The sequence below is a fragment of the Sminthopsis crassicaudata genome, chromosome 2 (genome assembly GCF_048593235.1).
Source record: "Sminthopsis crassicaudata isolate SCR6 chromosome 2, ASM4859323v1, whole genome shotgun sequence".
In the NCBI taxonomy this organism is placed as follows: domain Eukaryota; kingdom Metazoa; phylum Chordata; class Mammalia; order Dasyuromorphia; family Dasyuridae; genus Sminthopsis; species Sminthopsis crassicaudata.
Genome location: NC_133618.1, coordinates 474,443,230 through 474,463,666, shown reverse-complemented (window position 1 = coordinate 474,463,666; position 20,437 = coordinate 474,443,230). Strand labels below are relative to the sequence as shown.

The following is a 20,437-nucleotide window of genomic DNA, read 5'->3' as shown; positions in this document are numbered from 1 at the left end:
GGTAATAAAGCCGCCTCCTCACACAGGTTGCTGACCCTTTGCTGAGAGGACTGCATTCTCTGTGGGATCCAGTGAAGCGGCAGGACCCGGGGCTGCACTTAGACAGCCTTCAATCAAAGATATGTTAATTCCGTAGCTCCAGGGTAGGGCTACGAAGTGGTCTCCGATGCACTAAGGGAACTAAGGGCGTGCTGTTTCCTGAGGCAGGCTGGAAGAAACCCGAGGCCTGGAGACCCCAAATCACGTCACACCGTGAGGAACACTCTCACCAGGGACTCACCCTGACTGCGTAACCTTAATGTGCTTTCCGCGCTACACTTCGCTAAAACTATCCGTGGAAAAGGAGCTGCCGACCTTCCTCATTCCTCTATCAGTGGGGTCATTTGTCCCGTCCTGGCCTGTACCTACACGTTTACCGCACACTTCGCTCCCCTGATAAAATGCAGGCTCCTCGAGGGCAGCGGCCCTGCAAGCCCGGCCTGACCGCGCCTCCTCCGGAGAAAAGGCTGCTTTTTGCTTCTCTTTTCATCCTCAGATGCTTGTAAGAGGAGCCTAATGAGTGTTCGAATGACTGGTATTAGTAAGCGCCCAATAAATGTTTATTGCTTACAAGGCTGTTTGCAAAGGCACGAAGCTAGGCAAGTGGAGGAGCCAAGAGTGGAATTCAGGTTTCCAGGCTCTTAGTCTGATCCCTTGGGATTTTTGGGTTCGATTCACGTGGTCAACTTTGGCTTCTCAAAGATCTTCAAAATGACCAAAACACTAAGTCTAGGCTCCGCAACTGATTTGGTCCGGCCGGACCGCCCCTGCCTGCCAGTCACAGAAGTGCCGGCCTTCCAAGGAGCCAGGCCCTCGGGTCTTAGAATCTCCTCCCGAGGAGAAGCTGCTCCGGGGCGGAGCGGCCGGAAATACAAAGCGGCAGAGAAAATGAGAGTTTTGGACCGCGGCGGCCACGGTAGGTGGGAGGAGGAGGGCGGAGTCGAAAGAGAGCAAGATGGCGGCCCGCGGTAGTGACAGCGATGACGATCTGGTCACCTACGGGACCGGCCTTGAACCCCTGGAAGAAGGTACTCGCGCTGGGGTGGGGCTCAGGGTCGTCGATCGAGGCGGGCAGGGAGCAGGGGATGGGCTTCTTACGATTCCGTACCCTGAGAGAGGGAGAGGGGGAGTCCCGGAGGCGGGAGGGGAGGGGAAGCGGGGTCTCTTCCGGAAGCCGGGGGTCCTCGGCGGGGGTAGGAGGTCGTGCCCTGAGAGCTGCGGCCTTCCCCTGCCTGGACCTAAGTGACCCGCAAGGCCTCGCTCGTTCTTCGGGCCTCCGGGGCAGGCCGGCCCTCGCCTTCGGGCGGGCGGGGTTCGGGAACAGAACGGGGCCGCGTCGGGAGCCTGCTCTGGGGCTTTCGTGCGGTTGCGTTGCGAAAGTGGCGTGGGTTTTGGGCGTGCCAGCCCAGCGCTCTCCGGGGCTTTGTGCGCGGCCACTCTGGCCCGAGAGCCTCAGAGACTTAAACTTGCGTGGAGATCCCTCGGTGGGGCAGTACGCCGAGTTCCGGTCATCTGCTCCTCCCTCCGCTCCACTCAGTGATCGCTCCGATAGATCGTTAACGGCAGTCCTAGAGACCGCAGACAGATACAGAATATCGAGATAAAAGGAATTTTAGGGTCTCATCCCAGCAAGGGGGTGAGACGTTCAGTCCTCAAGTATTTATAAAGACTGCTAAAAGCACTGCAACTATCTCCCAGGACTACTAGTACCGTTCCCGCAGGAGCAGCAAACACTGTCAACGTAGTAAAACCTCACCACGCCTTTGGTAGAGCACTCCTGGTCACAGAGGATCCCTAATGCAGCATGACTGGTTTTCACTTCCCCCCAATTACAGGTGTTATTGACATCTTTAAAAAGTTTTGCGTTCCAAATTCTCTCTCTGTGTCCCATCCCCCATTCTCGAAACAGTAAGCAATTTGTAGAGTTCGTACATGTGTAGCCCTTTGTGATGTAAAACGTTCCCATATTAGTCATTTTGTGCAAGAAAACTTAAGCAAAGGAAAATGGAAAACAGCCCGCTGGGGTCTGCGGCCAGACAGCAGTTCTGGAGACAGCGTTCCTCATCATGAGTCCTTCAGGATTGTCCTGGATCCTTGCCCTGGATCCCTGCGGATAGTTCTTCATTGTACAGTGTCGTTCCTGCGGATAAGCTTCTCTGGCTCCGCTCACTTCACTTTGTCTGAACTCATGCTTTCAGAAGTTATTCTTTATAGCACAGTGACACTGCCTGACGACCGTGGGCCACAGCTTATTCAGCCATTCCCTGATTGGCGCACCCCTCAATTCTAGTTCTTAACCACCAGAGAAAGCTGCTATAAATAGTTTTGTACAAATAGATCCTTTTCCTTTAAAAAAAAAAAAAGGCTCTTTGGAATAAAGGGGTATACACAATTTTATAACTTTTTGGACATAGTTCCAATGGTTCTCCAGATTGGTTGGGTCCTCCCACAGCTTCACCAGCAGTGCCTTAGTGTCCCAGTTTTTCCACATCCCTTTCAGCATTTAACATTTTACTTTTTTGTCACATTAGCTAGTCTGATAGGTAAGTGAATTGTACATTTGAATAAAAATAAATTTTATAATTTTAATTTCTTACTCATTGGTTTACCAAAATGAGACTTTAGTCTCATCTCACACGTTTCAAAACGGGAAAGGATATAGTAGATTGTCACAGTAAAGTAGTAGCAACAGAGGCAGCGGCAGCACCATTGTTCAGTCACTTAGCATTCTTCATGACCCTTCCATTCTCCACTCTTTTGAAGTCTGTCTAAGCTCATGCTTTTTGTTTCCATCATGGTATTTGTCCATCTCATTCCCTGCTGTCCTTTTTTTCCTTTTGCTTTCAATTTTTTCCCAACATCAGGTTCTTTCCCAGTGAGTCCTGTCTTCCCATTATGTGACAGCCCAGTGCCAGAAGTCTACGTTGCTAACTCGAGTTTATGTTGAACTTCTGGTCTGATTTTGCCATAACCCAGTGGGCCACATCAACGTCCTCAGCAGGCCGTATCTGGCCCATGGGTCGTAGTTTGAGGACCCCTGATTTAAACATTCTTTGACTCTGCCTTTCTTTAAAATTGGGACATATACTGATCTTTTCCAATCCAGTGGCCATTGTTAAGTTTTCCAAATTTCTTGGCACGTTGAATACAGCATTTAATAGCATATTTTTTTTTTCAATAGCTTTTTATTTACAAGATATGTGCATAGGTAATTTTTCAGCACTGACAATTGCAAAACCTTTTGTTTCAACTTTTCTCCTCCTTCCCCCTCCCCCCCCCATGGCAGGTTGACCAATACATGTTAAATATGTCAAAGTATAAGTTAAATACAATATATGTATACATGTCCAAACAGTTGTTTTGCTGTACAAAAAGAACTTTAAAATATTGTACAATTAGCCTGTGAAGGAAATCAAACATGCAGGCAGACAAAAATAGAGGGACTAGGAATTCCATGTAGTGGTTCATAGTCGTCTCCCAGAGTTCTTTCGCTGGTTCAGTTCATTACTGCTCTCTTGGAACTGATTTGGATCATCTTATTGTTGTTGAAGTATATAATGATCTCCTGGTCCTGCTCATTTCACTCAGCATCAGTTCATGTCAGTCTCTCCAGGCCTTTCTGAAATCATCCTGCTGGTCATTTCTTACAGAACAATAATATTCCATAATATTCATATGCCACAATTTATTCAGCCATTCTCCAGTTGATGGGCATCCCCTCAGTTTCCAGTTTCTGGCCACTACAAAGAGGGCAAACAACATCATCTTTTTTACATCTTTTTAAGTGAAATTTTAAGTGAAAAAACAAAAAAGTTTAAAAGAAAGGTTAATGAGTGCTAGTATTTCATCCTATCCCTGTAACAATCCTATGATAGTTTAGCAATTGTCTCTATGTTTAAGATTAATTCTCAATAAGTGTTTTTCAAAGTTTAGTTTGAAACACAAATCATGACTTAAGAGACCTTCATCTAGCTACATTTATCTAACTTGTCTCTAAATTTTTAAAGTTCGGAGGTAAAGTAGTTATCTTCTCTTAGTACTTTTAAGCTTCAAAGTATTTGGAAAATAATTAATTTTTAAACTTTTGTAGCAATTAAGTTATGTAAACTTTTCTAGGCCAGAGAGGAAGTAGAACTATAAATCTGCTTCTCAATTTAATAATGTGGTTAAGACCGAAAAGTCCCATTTCCTACAAGATTTTCCTAGTCATACCCTAAAGAAAGGATGAGGAAAATATAAAACAAAGATTTTCCCAGAGCTTAGCACATGACATGGTACATATTAGGTACTTAATGGTTTTTTGATTGACATTTAACTTGGTAGAATATGTTTGTTCTCTAAAACATACTATACCTGTCTATTTCCTAGAGTGGAAAACCTTGATAAAATGAATTTTAAGGGGGGTAAAATTTTAGGAAAGATAACTTGTTACCTTTATCATCTGAAATTGGTATATAATTGTCATCTGAAATTGGAAGAAATTTAGGCTTATTTTGTTTGAGAAGAGACATTTTCCTTGAATGATTTTTCTTTCTCCTCCTTCATTTTTCTTTTTACCTTTGTGTCTTAAATAGGTGAGAGACCAAAGAAACCACTTCCCATTCAGGATCAGACAGTTAGAGATGAAAAAGGAAGATACAAACGATTTCATGGAGCCTTTAGTGGAGGTTTCTCTGCTGGATACTTCAATACTGTTGGCTCAAAAGAGGGTAAGACCTTTCTCCTTGTGGATACAATTTAAGTTCTTACATATTCAGCCATGCCAATACTGTCTAGTAGTTTTTAAACTTTTATTTTAAGTGTTTTTATTACTTCCATAGCAGTTTAAAAAATGTCTTTGAATGGTAAGCATATCTTCGGAGGTAATCTTTTTTTCCTTTATTTATAGTTCCTATCTGAAATGACTTCATTTAAAGAGGCATGATATTTTAGAGAAAGGAGTGGAAGGTGTGAGTTTGACTCCTAACTTAAACATTAATAACTGTGACTTTAAGAAAGTCACATAGCTCTGTGACCTTAACTTATGGGCCTTAATATCTCTGGCTAGAAAATGGGGTTGATGATGGCTACAACATCTACCTTATAGGAATGTAATGAGATATACTTTTTGCAAGGTGCTGCATAATTGTAAATTATTTACTACTAGTATTTATTTTTGACTCTTAAATTATATAATTTCTTGTTAAAATTTTTAACTTTTATTTTTCAAGGATGGACACCCTCTACCTTTATATCTTCAAGACAAAACAGAGCAGATAAAGCTGTTCTTGGTCCAGAAGATTTTATGGATGAAGAGGTAGGTTTACAAAACTATAATTGCTAAGTAGCCTTATTTAAATATATACTCTGTGTTAGATTCTGTATGGTTCAAAATAATATACTCTTTCTTTTCAAGAAGTTTAAAGATAAATAAGATAATGTCTGTTGGTATCTGTGAGGCTCTGCTTTATAGGTGTATATGTTCATACTGCTGCATATTTGAGTCTTTGCATCTCAAACTATTTTTAGTTCTTAAATTTCATCTTGAAACTCCATTATTTTTTAGAGCTTAAGTGTGTTTTGTGGTTCAGTATTAAAACTTTTTTTGTTTTTTTAAAAGGATCTTAGTGAATTTGGGATTGCACCTAAGGCCATTGTTACCACAGATGATTTTGCTTCTAAAACCAAAGATAGAATTAGAGAAAAAGCCAGGCAGTTGGCTGCTATTGCAGCACCTATTCCTGGAGCAACAATATTAGATGACCTAATAGCACCAGCAAAGTGAGTAGAATTTTTCATTTAATATTTACTTCTTCTTATTGCATTTCTACCTTTATGATTTTTTGCATTTTGTCTAAAGAATTTTTATGTTTAAGTTACTATGTAATATTTATTTCCTTTTAGATTATCCATTGGTTTTGAATTGTTACGAAAAATGGGTTGGCGAGAAGGACAAGGAATTGGTCCTCGGGTAAAGAGAAAACCACGTAGGCAAAAATCTGGTGTGTATGTTTAATATTAAGCCTTCAAAAGTAAGCCATTCAAGCCTCCAGTATGCTTCAAAAACTTAATCACTTCAGAATGTGCAGGGGAAATTACAAATGAGGCTAAGCTCCTGACCCTTTGTAGTCTACTGTATTATAGTCACAGACTAACCCTTAAAGGTTACCATCCATTTCCCAAGTATCTGTTACACAACAGTTCTCAGTCCTGGATCATCTCCAGTGTTTCTCTCCTTCTGTCCTACATCCACTAAATCTTATTGGAAGAAGATAAAACCATGTAGAAGTAATTCACTAGAAATTCATGTTTCCAGACTTGGGTCTGTTGCTCACTGATGTTATTTTATTTTATTTTATTTTTTGCTAAGGCAATTGGGATTAAGTGACTTGCCAGGGTCACACAGTTTAGGAAGTGTTAAGTGTCTGAGGCCAGAACTTAGGTCTTCCTGACTTCAAGGGCTGATAACTCTGTCCACTGTGCCACCTACCTGCTCCTCCTTAATTTCTTTTAAATGGTTTATGTTTGTATCTATGTTCTTTAGTTCATACTGTCTCTAACCTAGAATTTACCACCTTTTCCTAGTCAAATTCTTCAGCTCAAATCCTACTCTTCGTGAGGTGTTTTCTGACCATTCTGTCTACCTGGTTTTATCTTTTGTTCAGAATTTTTTTAGTTATTAATGCTGATTTTTAATTGATAACAATTTGTTTTGACATAGTAGACTCCTCCCCTACTCCCACTAACTTTGTACAAAGCATATTTCTTAAACTTAGTAAGATAAACTCTGGCTAAAAGAGTGGTTGCAGTTTGTAGTAACAAATAGCAAATGCTATTTGTTAATAGAATAAAGGATGTGTATTTTTATTTTAATAATTTGGTTTGAAAATATTATCCATTGTATTTGACCTGAGATTGGCTGCCATTTAGTATAGTTTTCATTTACATTGTCATAGTTATTGTGAATATTGCTCTTTTTTTGTTTGTTTTTCTAGGCAGTCAGGGTTAAGTGATTTTCCAGGATCATATATTTAGTAAGTGTCAGAGGCCAGATTTGAACTGAAGTCCTCCCAACTTTAGGACTGGCACTGTGTCTACTGGGCTACCTAGCTGCCCCTGAATATTGTTCTATTGGCTCTACTTTTTTTTTATACTCTGCATTGCTTTATAATTTTATTCATGTTTCACTGAATTCTTCTTTATTGCTACCCTTTATTTCACATCAAATTGATTTCCAAGTATTACCTCCTTCTCCCTCTGCTTAGTAAATCTTCCCTTTTAAGAAATTTTAAAAGATTTTAAAAATCAACCTCATACATAATTGTGTCCCTTTCCCTTTCTCCTCCCCCTTGCAGTGAAGGGAAGTAAGAGCTCTACTAATTTCTAATCGTTTGGGTTAGTTTGGTTTCTCTAATTAGGATAAATATTTCTCAAGGGCTGAAACCATTCCTTAAACATTGCTTCCTCCATAGTACTTAGCAAAAGTATGAGGGACATATTAGCTGCTTAGTAAATGCTTGAGGGAGGAATTCATCCTTTATTCCTACTATAGAAACTCTAATGTGGCTTGGGATCTTGGGGAGAGAGAACTTTTTCTGGATTCTTTACTGTTATTATTTCTTACCTTCTTTTTTACTTATGTGTTTGTGTTAAATTCTTTGATTTTGGTGATCTTTGAGAGATTGAGTCTTTTTTTTTTTTTTTTGGTCTTTGTGTGACTAGCGCTTAGCATTGCATATGGTGCTTAGTAAATGTTGAGTGAATGAGTGGCAGTATCAAGAGAGAGATTGTTTCAAATCCCATATGACACTAACTTGCTTTGTGACCCAGGATATATCACTTAATCTTTCTGGGTTTAAGAGTCCTAATCTGTAAAAGGATGGTAATAATCTTTCTATTACCTATCTGCCTGTCTCAGAGGGCTTTTATAAAGGGAACACTTTGTAAACTCTAAAGTTTAGATAATGTGAATTTTTGCTTCTTGTTCTAGCAACAGGCAGTGAGGCATCAGCAATCTCACTAGTCACATTATGCAAGTTATATAATCTATGGACCTTTTCCTCCTTATACATTCTGTTGTTGTATTCACTGTGCTTCTTCATTTTTTAAAATACGAATTCTTTATAGTCACTCTTTCCAAAGCCCCAGTTTAGTACTTTGGTGTGCCACAGTTTGTTTGCCATTCAGTCAGGGGACATCTATTTTATTTGTAGTTGTTTGTTACCACAAAAATGCTGCTTTTAATTTTTTGATGTGTATGGGATCTTTCTGTTTTTAATCTCCTTGAAATGTATACTCAATTCTTGTATAGCTATTCAGAATTTATCATGTGCCTTTTAGAGAGAGTATTAATGATGAAATCTTTTTAAAATGGACTAAATAATGATTATTAAATTATTAAGTAATGATTACTGTTAATTTTGTTAGTCTCTTTTAATGTTATGTGACTAACTACTTTCATATGTCTTTTGTAGTTCCTGGAGTAAAAATATATGGTTGCGCTTTACCCCCTACTGGTTCTGAAGGATCAGAGGTATTGTATGGATTAATTAATATTCTGTTCTCATTGTAATTTTCAAAATAGAAAAGAGATACTTAGCATTTTTTTAGTAACCACTTAAAAATTTTATCTTCAATGATTTATAAAAAATGGTTATAAGAATTATTGTATAAGTGACACATTAATTAAATGTGACTTTATCTAACAAACTTAGCTCTTTGGATTACAGTTGAGAAACAGCAAAAAAAGAAAAATAATTGCTGTATGACCAAAATAGAGATCAGAGTTCTTGTGCTAAAGTTCATTCATGTGTTTTTTCAACACCTTTTTAAGTCCTTATTTTGTGCTGGGCACTATTCTTTGAGGGCTACATAGTTGTAGAGAGAATCTTTGTTATCAAGGAGTTAATAGCTTAACAAAGGAGGTTAAAACATACACATAGAAATATCAGTCCTATAAGGCAGTGTATGATAAATGCCTTCATTCTGGTATAGCCCAAATGCTTTTGGAGTACAGGGGGCAAGGAGACACAACTTTGGGGTAAGCATAATAAAACATGTGGCATTTACTGGATCTTAAAGGGTCCAAAGAATTTCAATAAGTAGTATAATTGGGGGTAGCTCTTTGATTGTAGACAATAAAATCAAAACAAAGATGTGGGATAGAAATGAACAATATATATTTGGGAGAAGAACAAGCCAGAAAGGCTAATTAGGGCTTTGTCACAGAGTTTTGAATACCAGACTTATTAACTTGGAATTTATACCATAGGGAGGGAGCCATTAAAGGTTTCCTCAGCAGAATAATATTATATTTAAAATTTTGATAGGGGAAGATTAATTGAGCAATATTGCATCAAACGTTTAAGAGGGGAAGGAATCTGGTAATATCACAATAATCCATTTAGAAAGCTCTTGCAGTTGTCTTGTATGAAGTAAAGAGAATCTCATCTAGGTTGATAGCTGATTTGGGAAAATCCAGAAGAAATAACACATATATTTTAGTGATTAAATAGGAAAGGGAGGGGACTTTGAAAAGAAAGAAGCAAATAAATATAACTGAGATTTTAAGCTCAGGTGACTAAGAGAATTGTGCCATTAGAAATTTAGGAAAGTTACAAGAGGAACTGTTTTGAAGGAGGGAGTAGGTAGAATATAATAAGCTTATTTGTATATGTGGTGAATTTAAGATGCTAGCAGGGCATCCATATGAAAAAGCTTAGTATGGCATTTGGAAATGTAGGACTAGGGGTGAAGCCAGAGGTCAGAGCTGAAGATAAAAGTAATTTATATTGAAGGTCCTAGGGAAAAGGGAATAGCATTGTGAGAGAGTATAGAACAAATTAAAAACCGTTTTAGTCTTGTGTTTCTAATAGTTGGATAGTTTAACCTAAGTTCTGCTGGGACTTCAAATTCAACATCAAAATTTGCCATCTCTTTTCTTCCCTTGGCCAATTCGTGAGTTGACTGTTTCTTCTGTTAGGTTTAGGCAAGTTTGAAATCTTGGAGTAATCTTCAGCTCCTCTCTCTCATTTCATAACTAGTCAGTCAGCAAGTTCTCTTGTTTCTTCCTATAAATCTGTCTTTTCCTTTACATTTCAAATGCCTGGATTGTCTGACATTTAGAATGCTAATCAGTTTCACTTCTTACATCCTTTTAATCCATTTTTAGTCCTTGGCAGATTAATGTGCAACTTTTCTTGAGCTATTAAATGTTGACTATAATTTGTGTTCCAGAACACTTTCTTATTAGCATTTGAGAACTTTGAGTATTTCATATCCCAGAATCTTGGAATTTTTAGTGAAAAGGAAAAGGTTAAAGGATATGAAAGATCTTCTAGCCTGATACCAGCCAATTCCATTACAGCCACATATCTAAGGATATAAAAAGACTTTCAGTTAAAGAATCCAATTATTTCAAGCAGTTTTAAGTAGAGCAAAATTCCATTATGTTGAACATTCAGATGGTTATTTCAAATTCTCAAAAAGCAATTAATTTACAATCTAGTATACTAAGTTAAGAATATAAAATCCTTAAGAACAAGGTCTGTCATATATTAGAGGCATCATAGTCAAGTAGAAGTAATGTTAGCTTTAGAGTCTTTGTGAAACTTGGGTTCAAATCCTGGTTCCCACTGAATTAACTATGTGATCTGGGATCTGGGCCCAAACAGTGCCCAAGAAGGGATTGGTCTAAGGTTTATTGTTGGCCAATCAGTGAGAGCCAGAGGGATTTGAGTTTTAAGACATGATTCTAGCCTGTAAATACCAAGATATCTTTTGAGGTTTTGCTGATCAAAATTTACATTCTTTTGGAAAGAATGCCTGAATGAAAGGGTATGATACCCTATGTGGATGGAGGGAAGGGAAGGAAAAGAAAAAGGAAAAGAAAAGAAACTAATGTTCAGCTGATCCATTCCAATTGGCTCTCTAGGAGGGCCAATTACTCTACTAATTGTAGAGTTGGAGGAGCAGCGCTTCCTCCTCACAAAGGTTATTGTTTGTCCTCAGAGAGGTGATGTCTGTATAACCTAATACTTGTGTAATCCTGGACAAGCCACTTAATGTTTCTAAGGAAAATATTTTGTAAATATTAAAGAGATATATGTGTATTGATATCTTCATTAATAAGATAGAGTGAGTTAGGTTATCAATAATAGTAATAATAATAATAATAGTTTTATATTCTTTATACTCTGCACCATAGTATTCAGTGTTTACTATTTTAAGCATGATTATTTAATCATTTGTCTTAGATTTAATGTCATTTAGTAAAACACTTATAATTTTTTAGAATTATTTTATCTATAAATAATCTCAAGTTTACTATGTATTGATTCATCTTATTTCTTAAAACATTTTTTGCAGGATGATTATGATGATGACTACCTGCCAGATAATGTGACCTTTGCACCTAAAGACATAACTCCAGTGGATTTTACTCCTAAAGACAACGTTCATGGACTTGCATATAAAGGTCTAGATCCACAGAAAGCATTATTTGGAATTTCAGAGGAGCACTTTAATCTTTTCAGTGATGTAGCTGAGGGGACCAGCAATCTTCTTGGAAGCATTAGACCAAATAAAGGAAGAAAACTTGGAATTTCAGGACAGGTTAAAGCTTTATTAGTTTATAAATATTGAGTCACTGCAAATGAATATACTTCCCTTTAATGTACTTAACATATATATATATATGTTTACTGGAAATAACTGCTTCATTATACTTACTTTTGTTGAGAAATTTTACCTTAAAAAAAATTGAAAAAAGAATTGATCTTATTTTCACTGTAATGTTTATTGACATATCGCATATAAATGACATTTGTAAAATGCCTTAGACAGACTTGATCATGATAAAAGAAGAGCTCTGTTGTCAAAGTCAAAACAAATTTGGACGCAATGTAGGGTTACTTCAGCTACCATATTTATAAAATAAAAAATAAAATAAAATAGAAGTACTGGTATACTCATACTAAAAGGAGGGAGTCAAGTTATTTCCTTTAAAAGCAATCTGTCATTGCCACTCACAAGTCTTCTCAACTCTAGTCAGAGATTTTGACAAGTTTTTCAACAACTCCATATATTTTTTATGTCTTTAGATAGTAGATAGTACTCTTCTATACCTTTTCCTCTGATCTCCTTAATATGTAATTATTAGTGAGATAAGTATTTTTCTTGCACTTACCTTTTCTCTCATCTGGGTATTAGAACAATTAGTAAGGCACAGAATAGTTGTTCTGAGATGGAAAAAGCAAGGCAACAATGACCCAATAGAGGACATCAGATTCCTTTCATTTTAGGACTATTTGCAGCCAGCAGGTACCCATATCTGGCAAGGAGAAGCAAGACTCTTCTTCTTCTTGTTGTTTTATTTTTTTAATTTAATAGTTTTTATTTACCAGATATATTATACATGGGTAATTTTACAACGTTGACAATTGCCAGACCTTTTGTTCTAATTTTTCCCCTCCTTCCCCCTCCCCCACCCCGCCCAGATGGCAGGTTGGCCAATACATGTTAAATATGTCAAAGTATAAGTTAAATAAAATGTATGTATACATGTCCAAATAGTTATTTTGCTGTACAAAAAGAATCTGACTTTGAAATAGTATACAATTAGCCTGTGAAGGAAATCCAAAATGCAGGTGGACAAAAATAGAGGGATTGGTAATTCCATGTAGTGGTTCATAGTCATCTCCCAGAGTTCTTTCGCTGGGTATAGCTGGTTCAGTTCATTACTGCTCCGTTGGAATTGATTTGGATCATCTCATTGTTGAAGATGGCCACATCCATCAGAATTGATCATCCTATATTATTGTTGTTGAAATATATAATGATCTCCTGGTCCTGCTCATTTTCCTCAGCATCAGTTCATTTAAATCTCTCCAGGCCTTTCTGAAATCATCCTGCTGGTTGTTTCTTACAGAGCAATAATATTCCATAACATTCATATACCATACACATACAGCCATTCTCCAGTTGATGGGCATCTACTTAGTTTCTAGTTTCTGGCCACCACAAAGAGAGTTGCCACAAACATTCTTGCACATACAGGTCCCTTTCCCTTTTAAAAAATCTCTTTGGGATATAAGCCCAGCAGTAACACTGCTGGGTCAAAGGGTATGCACAGTTTGATAACTTTTTGAGCATAGTTCCAAATTGCTCTCCAGAATGGCTGGAGGTATTCACAATTCCATCAACAATGTATCAGTGTTCCTGTTTTCCCACATCCCCTCCAACATTGGGCATTATTTTTCCCTGAAAAATAGCTAATCTGACAGTGGTATCTCAGAGTTGTCTTAATTTGCATTTCTCTGATTAATAATGACTTGGAGCATCTTTTCATATGGCTAGAAATAGTTTCAATTTCTTCATCTGTGAATTATCTATTCATATCCTTTGGCTATTTATCAATTGGAGCAGGGCTTGTCTTCTAAGCTGGCTCATTATGCTGGGGCTGCTGAGCTTATGATCCTTGAAAAGACATGGGAAGAAAGTATGATGAGACTTTTTACAGCAGGGCAGTACAGCTGCAGGAGTTTAGGGTTCCTAGGTGTGTTTCTGTACCTATGTTCCTTTGTATCATAAGGAAGTTTTGTGTACTGAGTTGCACTGTGATCCAAGGTCTTGGCTATAGCAGTACCAAAGTGATGATAGTGCATTTGTGCTGGTAGGTTAGTAACAGTTGCATCCTTCACAATTCCAGAACTATTTCATAATTTTAGATGTGCCCGGGTTAAGGGTTGTAATCCATCATCTGATGGTGTAGAAGGTCACTGTTAGCATGGGATTCTGTTTCATACAGTCATGACTGGCCTTGTGAAGGATAGGAAAAATGTCTGATCTAGGCCTTTTTAGTTCTTCATATCTTAACTCTCTTTTACCTAAGCTTCCATGTAAAAATCACTTTTTTGACCTTGAATAGGGAGTACCTTTCAGACTCTGAGTTGAAAGTTCTAACTGTGGGTTGTGTATCTTGTGTTCCTCCTTTTGCCTTTGACAATTGATCCATAGTTTGTTGGAAGTTTAGGGAAAGAGAGAGAGAAGGAGAGAGAGAGAGAGAGGGAGAGAGAGAAACAGAAAGAAAGGGAGAGAGAGAGAAAGAAAGAGACAATAGGAGAGGGAGGAGAAGAGAGGGAGAAAATGACTTCAATGAAGTCCCTTATCTGGTAAAAGAAGGGGTAGTAAATATTTAACGTTACATTTTATCTTTCAATTTAAGTGTGTGTCATACTTCTATTCATTTAACTTTTAATCTTTTTTCTTCCTAGGCTTTTGGTGTAGGCGCTTTGGAAGAAGAAGATGATGATATCTATGCAACAGAAGCATTATCTAAATATGATACCATTTTGAAGGATGAGGAACCTGGGGATGGACTCTATGGTTGGACAGCACCCAAGCAGTATAAAAGCAGGAAAGGTAATTGTTTTGTTTTTGTTTTTTGTTTTTTTTAATTAATTTTATAATTATAACATTTTTGACAGTACCTATGCATAGGTAATTTTTTAAAACATTATTATCCCTTGTACTCCCTTCTGTTCCGAATTTTCCCCTCTTTCCCTCTACCCCCTCCCCTAGATAGCAGGCATTCCCATACATATTAAATATGTTATAGTATATCCTAGATACAATATATATGTGCAGAACCGAATTTTGTTGTTGTTTTTGCTGCAAAAGAATAATTGAATTCAGAAGGTAAAAATAACCTGGGAAGAAAAACTAAATATGTAAACAGTTTGCACTCATTTCCTAGTGTTCTTTCTCTGGGTGTAGCTGATTCTGTCCATCATTGATCAATTGGAATTGGATTTGATCTTCTCTATGTTGAAGATATCCACTTTCATCAGAATACATCCTCATACAATATTGTTGTTGAAGTGTATAATGATCTCCTAGTTCTGCTCATTTCACTCAGCAACAGTTGATGCAAGTTTCTCCAAGCCTCTCTGTATTCATCCTGCTGGTCATTTCTTACAGAACAATAATATTCTATAACATTCATATACCGCAATTTACCCAACCATTCTCCAATTGATGTGCATCCATTCATTTTCCAGTTTCTAGCCACTACAAAAAGGGCTGCCACAAACATTTTGGCACATACAGGTCAGGAAAGGTAATTGTTAAGAGATAACAACTTTAGTATAGATATTTAGTATCCAAGTAAGGAAAATCCTAATTCTTTTATTAGTCATAAATAAAAATATAGTTTGGAAATCAAAAGTCAGTTTTGTGATTATAGGTGTTAAAAAGAATGAGGAACTGGAAATAAAAGAACTAGTATGAGAATGGAAGAACTAAGGCAGAATAGGAGAAAGATATGAGATGAGTCAGGGCTTGAGATAAATGAATGCAGGAGATCTGGAACCACATAAGTCATCAGTTAGAATCAAATACTTGAATAATATCTGTCATAATTAGACAAGGAAAATGGGAAGTAAATATAAGTTACTAACAGGAGAAAGTACTGATTTTGAAGATGTTTAAAGTTCTTTTTTTAAACATGTGCTCCCAAGATCTTTATTCCATGTTTTTTAAATGGTTTCTGTGGAGAGGGAAAAAATTTAGTTCTAGTTGGTTTATCCAGAACTTGTGAGAAAGAATAATTAATTAGGAGTAATTGGCTAAGGAACAGTAAGAAAGAAGAAAATACCTATATCTATATCTATATCTATCTATATATATATATTTTTTTTTGCTGAGGCAATTGGGGTTAAGTGACTTGTCCAGGGTGGCATAGCTAGGAAGTGTTAAGTGTCTGAGGCCAGATTTGAACTCAGGTCCTCTTTATTTCAGGGCTGGTGTTCTATCCACTACACCAACTAACTGCCCCTAGGAATTATATTCTTGTTAAGAAGATCTTAACATCTTCTAATTTCATTTCTGAGTATTTGAGGCCAAAGTCCTATTACCAATTTTCTGTTTTGATCTTCAGGAGTCAGATAATCCCAAGAACCTAAGAGGCCATGCCTATTATAGAATCTTAGACTCTTAGAGTTAGGAGGAAACTTAGAAATCTTTAATTCTAATATATGTCTTCTGCTTCTTTGAACTCAGATCTTCTTGACTTCAGGGCTGATGCTGTGAAAGAATATTTTATAACAGGACTCCTTTATATCAGGAATACTCATGTATTCCATTGGCAGCCTAGGGAAGCCTATGGCCCCTTTTCAGAGTATTGTTTTTTAATTATGTAAAACCAAAGCACATAAATGACAAAGGAAACCAAAGATTAATTAAAATGATTTTTTTTTTAAATCAAGTCTTGTTTCTTGATTTTAGAGATTTAGTCATAGCATGTTTTACTCAGTATATTTTTTGGTGCTTATTTACTTAGGAATCTAATACTTTATGGAGCAGCTATTTTAAGTTTTAACAAATTCCATTTTTTCTTCTGAAATTTATCTGTAGACCTTGTGATCTTTGGGCTTCAGTTTTTTTCATATGGACAATGGAGGAGTTGGATTAAATATTCCTTTAAGCTCTTTTTAATTCTAAATCTATGATTCTGTGAATATTTATGTTTATATTCACTTATAAATGTTTGAAGTGTTTATAGTGCCTTTTGATCAGAATATAACTAAATTTTTCATTATTGTTTTGTTAGAATTTTCTTTGAGAAAGTAAAGTACCTTTTATTCTTTTTATACTTAGCTTTCAGGAGCTTTTGGTTTAATTACATTGTCTTTGATTAGTTGCTAGGAAACTCAGGTAGTGACTATAGTTTGTTTTATTTATCCTATTTTTAGTCTTGACTGTCAAAGTGATAATTAGTTTGTTTTTACAAAAAAAAAATCAACTCTTTTGCTCTTGATTGAAGAGATTTACTTAGAGCATATTTTAGATGGTTATTTACTTAGGAATATAATACTTTATAAACTAAATATTTTATATTTTAACATGTCATTGTTTTGGTTGACCTTTTATCTATGTAGAAACATAGACCTATCTCCTGAATAGTATATTTAAATTAGGGTGGCGTAGGGTGTGCCACACGGGCACTGAGTCAACAAAGGTGTGGGAGATGAATTTATGCTCTACTTCTTTTGTAACTTTCATTATTGTACAAATCTTTGTCTTGTTTTAAAATGATGCATAATTTGAAAGGTATACTATTGTAAAACGGTTTATCTCTAAAATTAATAATATTTCCTTTTCAGAATCAGAAAAAGATATCCATTATGTTGGCAAAATTTTGGATGGATTTTCCTTGGCATCTAAACCTTTATCTTCTAAGAAAGTAAGCAAAAAAATTTTTCTATAATAGTTTCTCTTTTAAAATTTGTACTGTTATAATGTAGATCAGGGGTGGGCTGCTGTTTCTTTTTGTAAGGCTGCCTATTTTTGTAATGGTGAGTGAGCTAAGAATGATTTTTAACATTTTAAAATATAGTATTTTTACTTTAAATATAATAACACTTTTGAAAAAATGTTAAAACAGTTTAGTTCTTTGACCCTTGATTTAGACTCTAGGGAAGATTGTTGGAATAACATTGGAAAGATCCTCAAATCTCACATTATCAGAAAATAGTAAGTTCAAATTTAATTTTATAATAAATTAATGCATCATCATTTAGTGAAATTACATCCTGTATTACAATTAGTTAGTAAACCACAGACATTCTTCATAATTAAAGCAACTGTTTGCCTTCATAATTAAAAGCTGCTTTGTAATAGAAACTCAAGTTTTAAAATGTTACTTAATTTGATTGCTTCATGCTATTGAAAGAAAAGGGATGGGGACAGGATCTATGATTTCATCAATATGAGTAGCTCCAGGTGACTAATTTATAGTCTTAAGGAGTTGCCTAGTGAATTGAGAGATTAAATTATTTCCCCAGGGTCACATAGACAGGATTTGAGCCCAAAGTCCACTTCTCGTTCAAAGAAAAATATTTTAGAAATAAATCAGAGCTTTATTTTGATTTAATTTGGGGGCAACATAATAGTAATAATTACTAATATAATTCATTTAATCCTCTTATAACTGGATAAGAGGGATAGGGTTATTCTTATAGGTATTATCCTCATTTTATCAGTGTAAAGAAAGTGAGTTTCAGAGAAATAAAGGGACTTTCCATCATTCTAGCAGGAAGTGAAAAGGGCTATGTACAAACTCAGAGATTCCTAGTATCCTTCCAGCTGTGAAGCAGGATGTCTGAAGAAAGAGAATACTGGCTTATTTCCTGGCCAACCCTGAATAAGACTCTTCTCTTAACTTTTAACCTTAGCAGCTACTCTTTCTTTATCTCAGGTGGGTAGACAAATGAATTGGAGAGCCTCAGTTAAATCCTATATCTTCCTAATAGTAGAATGGAGTGTGAAGGTAGTCCTAAAAGGAGAGAGGTGATAAATATATTGTAAAATAGAGTTTAGCATTCAAAAATGAAGGAACCCAAAGGTTGTGGATTGCTACATATCATCAGTTTTTTTCACTTTATTTTATTCTGAATTTAAGAAATAAAACAAGTATTTCCATAACAGTAGAATAGGGGGGGGAAAAAAAAAAAAAGATGATTACACATGAAACTGCAAATCATAGATACTTTCAAGAAGAGATTTTGAAGGTGCTAGACAAGGAAAGTACCAAATGACATTCCCCCCCAAATAAAACTAACTCATAAGAAATGTTTTAGTGATTCATATTGTCTTTTACAGCAGTTACTTTATCACTCTTTTCGTAGTACCTTCTCTTATGTAGCCAAAAAGAACAAAAGTAATTAAAACCATTTAATATAGCAATGTTATTGATGCAACATGTATAACCTGTACCTATATTTCAAAATAATAACATCGAAAATCAAGGAGATCAAATTGTAGTATGGAAGGACTATATAGGAAGGTTCAGCTATAGGGTAGATAGGCAAGCCCATTGGTCTGATTTCTTTGCTGTTATTCCATTGATAAAATCATATCCCTCTCTGATGTTAACCCTTTTGACCATGCCAGTGACTTCTTTCTTTCCTTGGTCTATAGTAACTATGTAGTACTTGCAGAGGCATCTGACAGCTTGCATAACCAGAAGAGTTCTTCACTCTGTGTGACATCTGTAGGAGCCAGACTGGAAGAAAGGTTGGTAGTCAGGGAGCCATTGCTAGTTCTGGGGCTCTTGTGTCCCGTCCTGAGTTGCTTCCTCCAGTGTCTAAGGGGAAGTGTGGTAGTTGAAGTGATGACAGTGGTTTGGCTCATCTAGTACACATAACCTTTAGTTTTTCTATCAGGGAATATAGCTGTTTCCATTAGGAGGGAAATAACATTCCATTATTATACTGGAATCACTATTAATAATTATGTTTACCTCAGTTCACAATACTGCATAGTTTTCCTTCTATCTCTGTGATCAGTTCTTCTCGGTCTCTTTTGCTAATTTATTATCTATGTCATTCTTGCTAACTGTGGGTAAACAAGAGGTTCTGACTTTTCCCTTTTTTCCTCCCTGGACTTTCTCACTTCTTGACCATATCAGCTTCCATGGGTTTAATTGTCATGTGTATGTCATTGACTCTTAGATCTATATATCTTTTCCTGAGATTTATGCTGCATCATTAGCTTTCTTTAGGACATTTTAAATAGGATGCCTGTAGGTAACTCAAACTCAATATCTCACATATAGAATTCATTATCTTTTCTCTCAACCCACTTCTCTTCCAAATTTCCATATTATATCCTCAAGGGCACCACTAACTTCCTCACCCAGGTTTATAACTATGGAATCATCTTCACTCACTGCACATATTCTATCAGTTGCCCAATCTACCTCTACTACATCTCTTAAATATATCACTTTCTCTCCACTTATTTATAACTACCATACTGTTTCAGGTCCTTATCACCTCTCACCTAGGCTGTTGTGATATTCTTCAATTTGGCCTTCCAACTCTTAAGTTTCTCTTTTCACTCCAATGCATCCTACACCTTATTACCAAAGTGATTTTCTTAAGGTAAAGATCTGACTGTATCAGTTTCCTAGTCAGTAAGCTCCAATGATTATTGTAGGATCAACTATAGACTTCTCAAAGCAAAATACCTGGCCAGTACTTCCTTATATGTATTGTCTCCTGCTATAATGTAAGCATCTTTGAGGTCTTTTGTATTTTTCAAAACCAGCACTTAGTATATTTTTTCACATATAATAAACTCTTAGTAAATGCTTTTGTTCATGCTTATTATTCACATAAGTAGTTAGGCTTTTCAGTGGGTGGTAATAAATCACATTTTCAATCCATAAGAAAACCATAACTTCTCCATCCTTTCTTTGCATGGAAAAAAAAAAAAAATATTTGATTTAAATCATATAGAGGAAATGCTATTCTTTTGTGATGAGTGGTTTGTGAGTTTAGTTAAATTTTTCTGAGAGTGGAGTTGGGCAGAAAGTAAGTGATTGATGTTAACGTTCATTGAATTTTTATCTCATTGA

General features: G+C 36.3%; 1 protein-coding gene across 1 annotated transcript in view; it reads left to right on the top strand.

The window, feature by feature from the left end:
* The first annotated feature begins 815 nt into the window (after positions 1 to 815).
* GPATCH1 (G-patch domain containing 1) overlaps positions 816 to 20,437 on the top strand; it is a 55,804-nt gene continuing 36,182 nt past the window's right edge. The window contains exons 1-9 of the mRNA XM_074293231.1: positions 816 to 1,067; positions 4,614 to 4,748; positions 5,250 to 5,335; positions 5,639 to 5,799; positions 5,923 to 6,020; positions 8,493 to 8,551; positions 11,386 to 11,631; positions 14,292 to 14,439; positions 17,181 to 17,260. Of these exons, the coding sequence (XP_074149332.1) occupies positions 995 to 1,067; positions 4,614 to 4,748; positions 5,250 to 5,335; positions 5,639 to 5,799; positions 5,923 to 6,020; positions 8,493 to 8,551; positions 11,386 to 11,631; positions 14,292 to 14,439; positions 17,181 to 17,260 (1,086 nt within the window). The 5' untranslated portion in view covers positions 816 to 994. The remainder of the gene's footprint in view (positions 1,068 to 4,613; positions 4,749 to 5,249; positions 5,336 to 5,638; positions 5,800 to 5,922; positions 6,021 to 8,492; positions 8,552 to 11,385; positions 11,632 to 14,291; positions 14,440 to 17,180; positions 17,261 to 20,437) is intronic.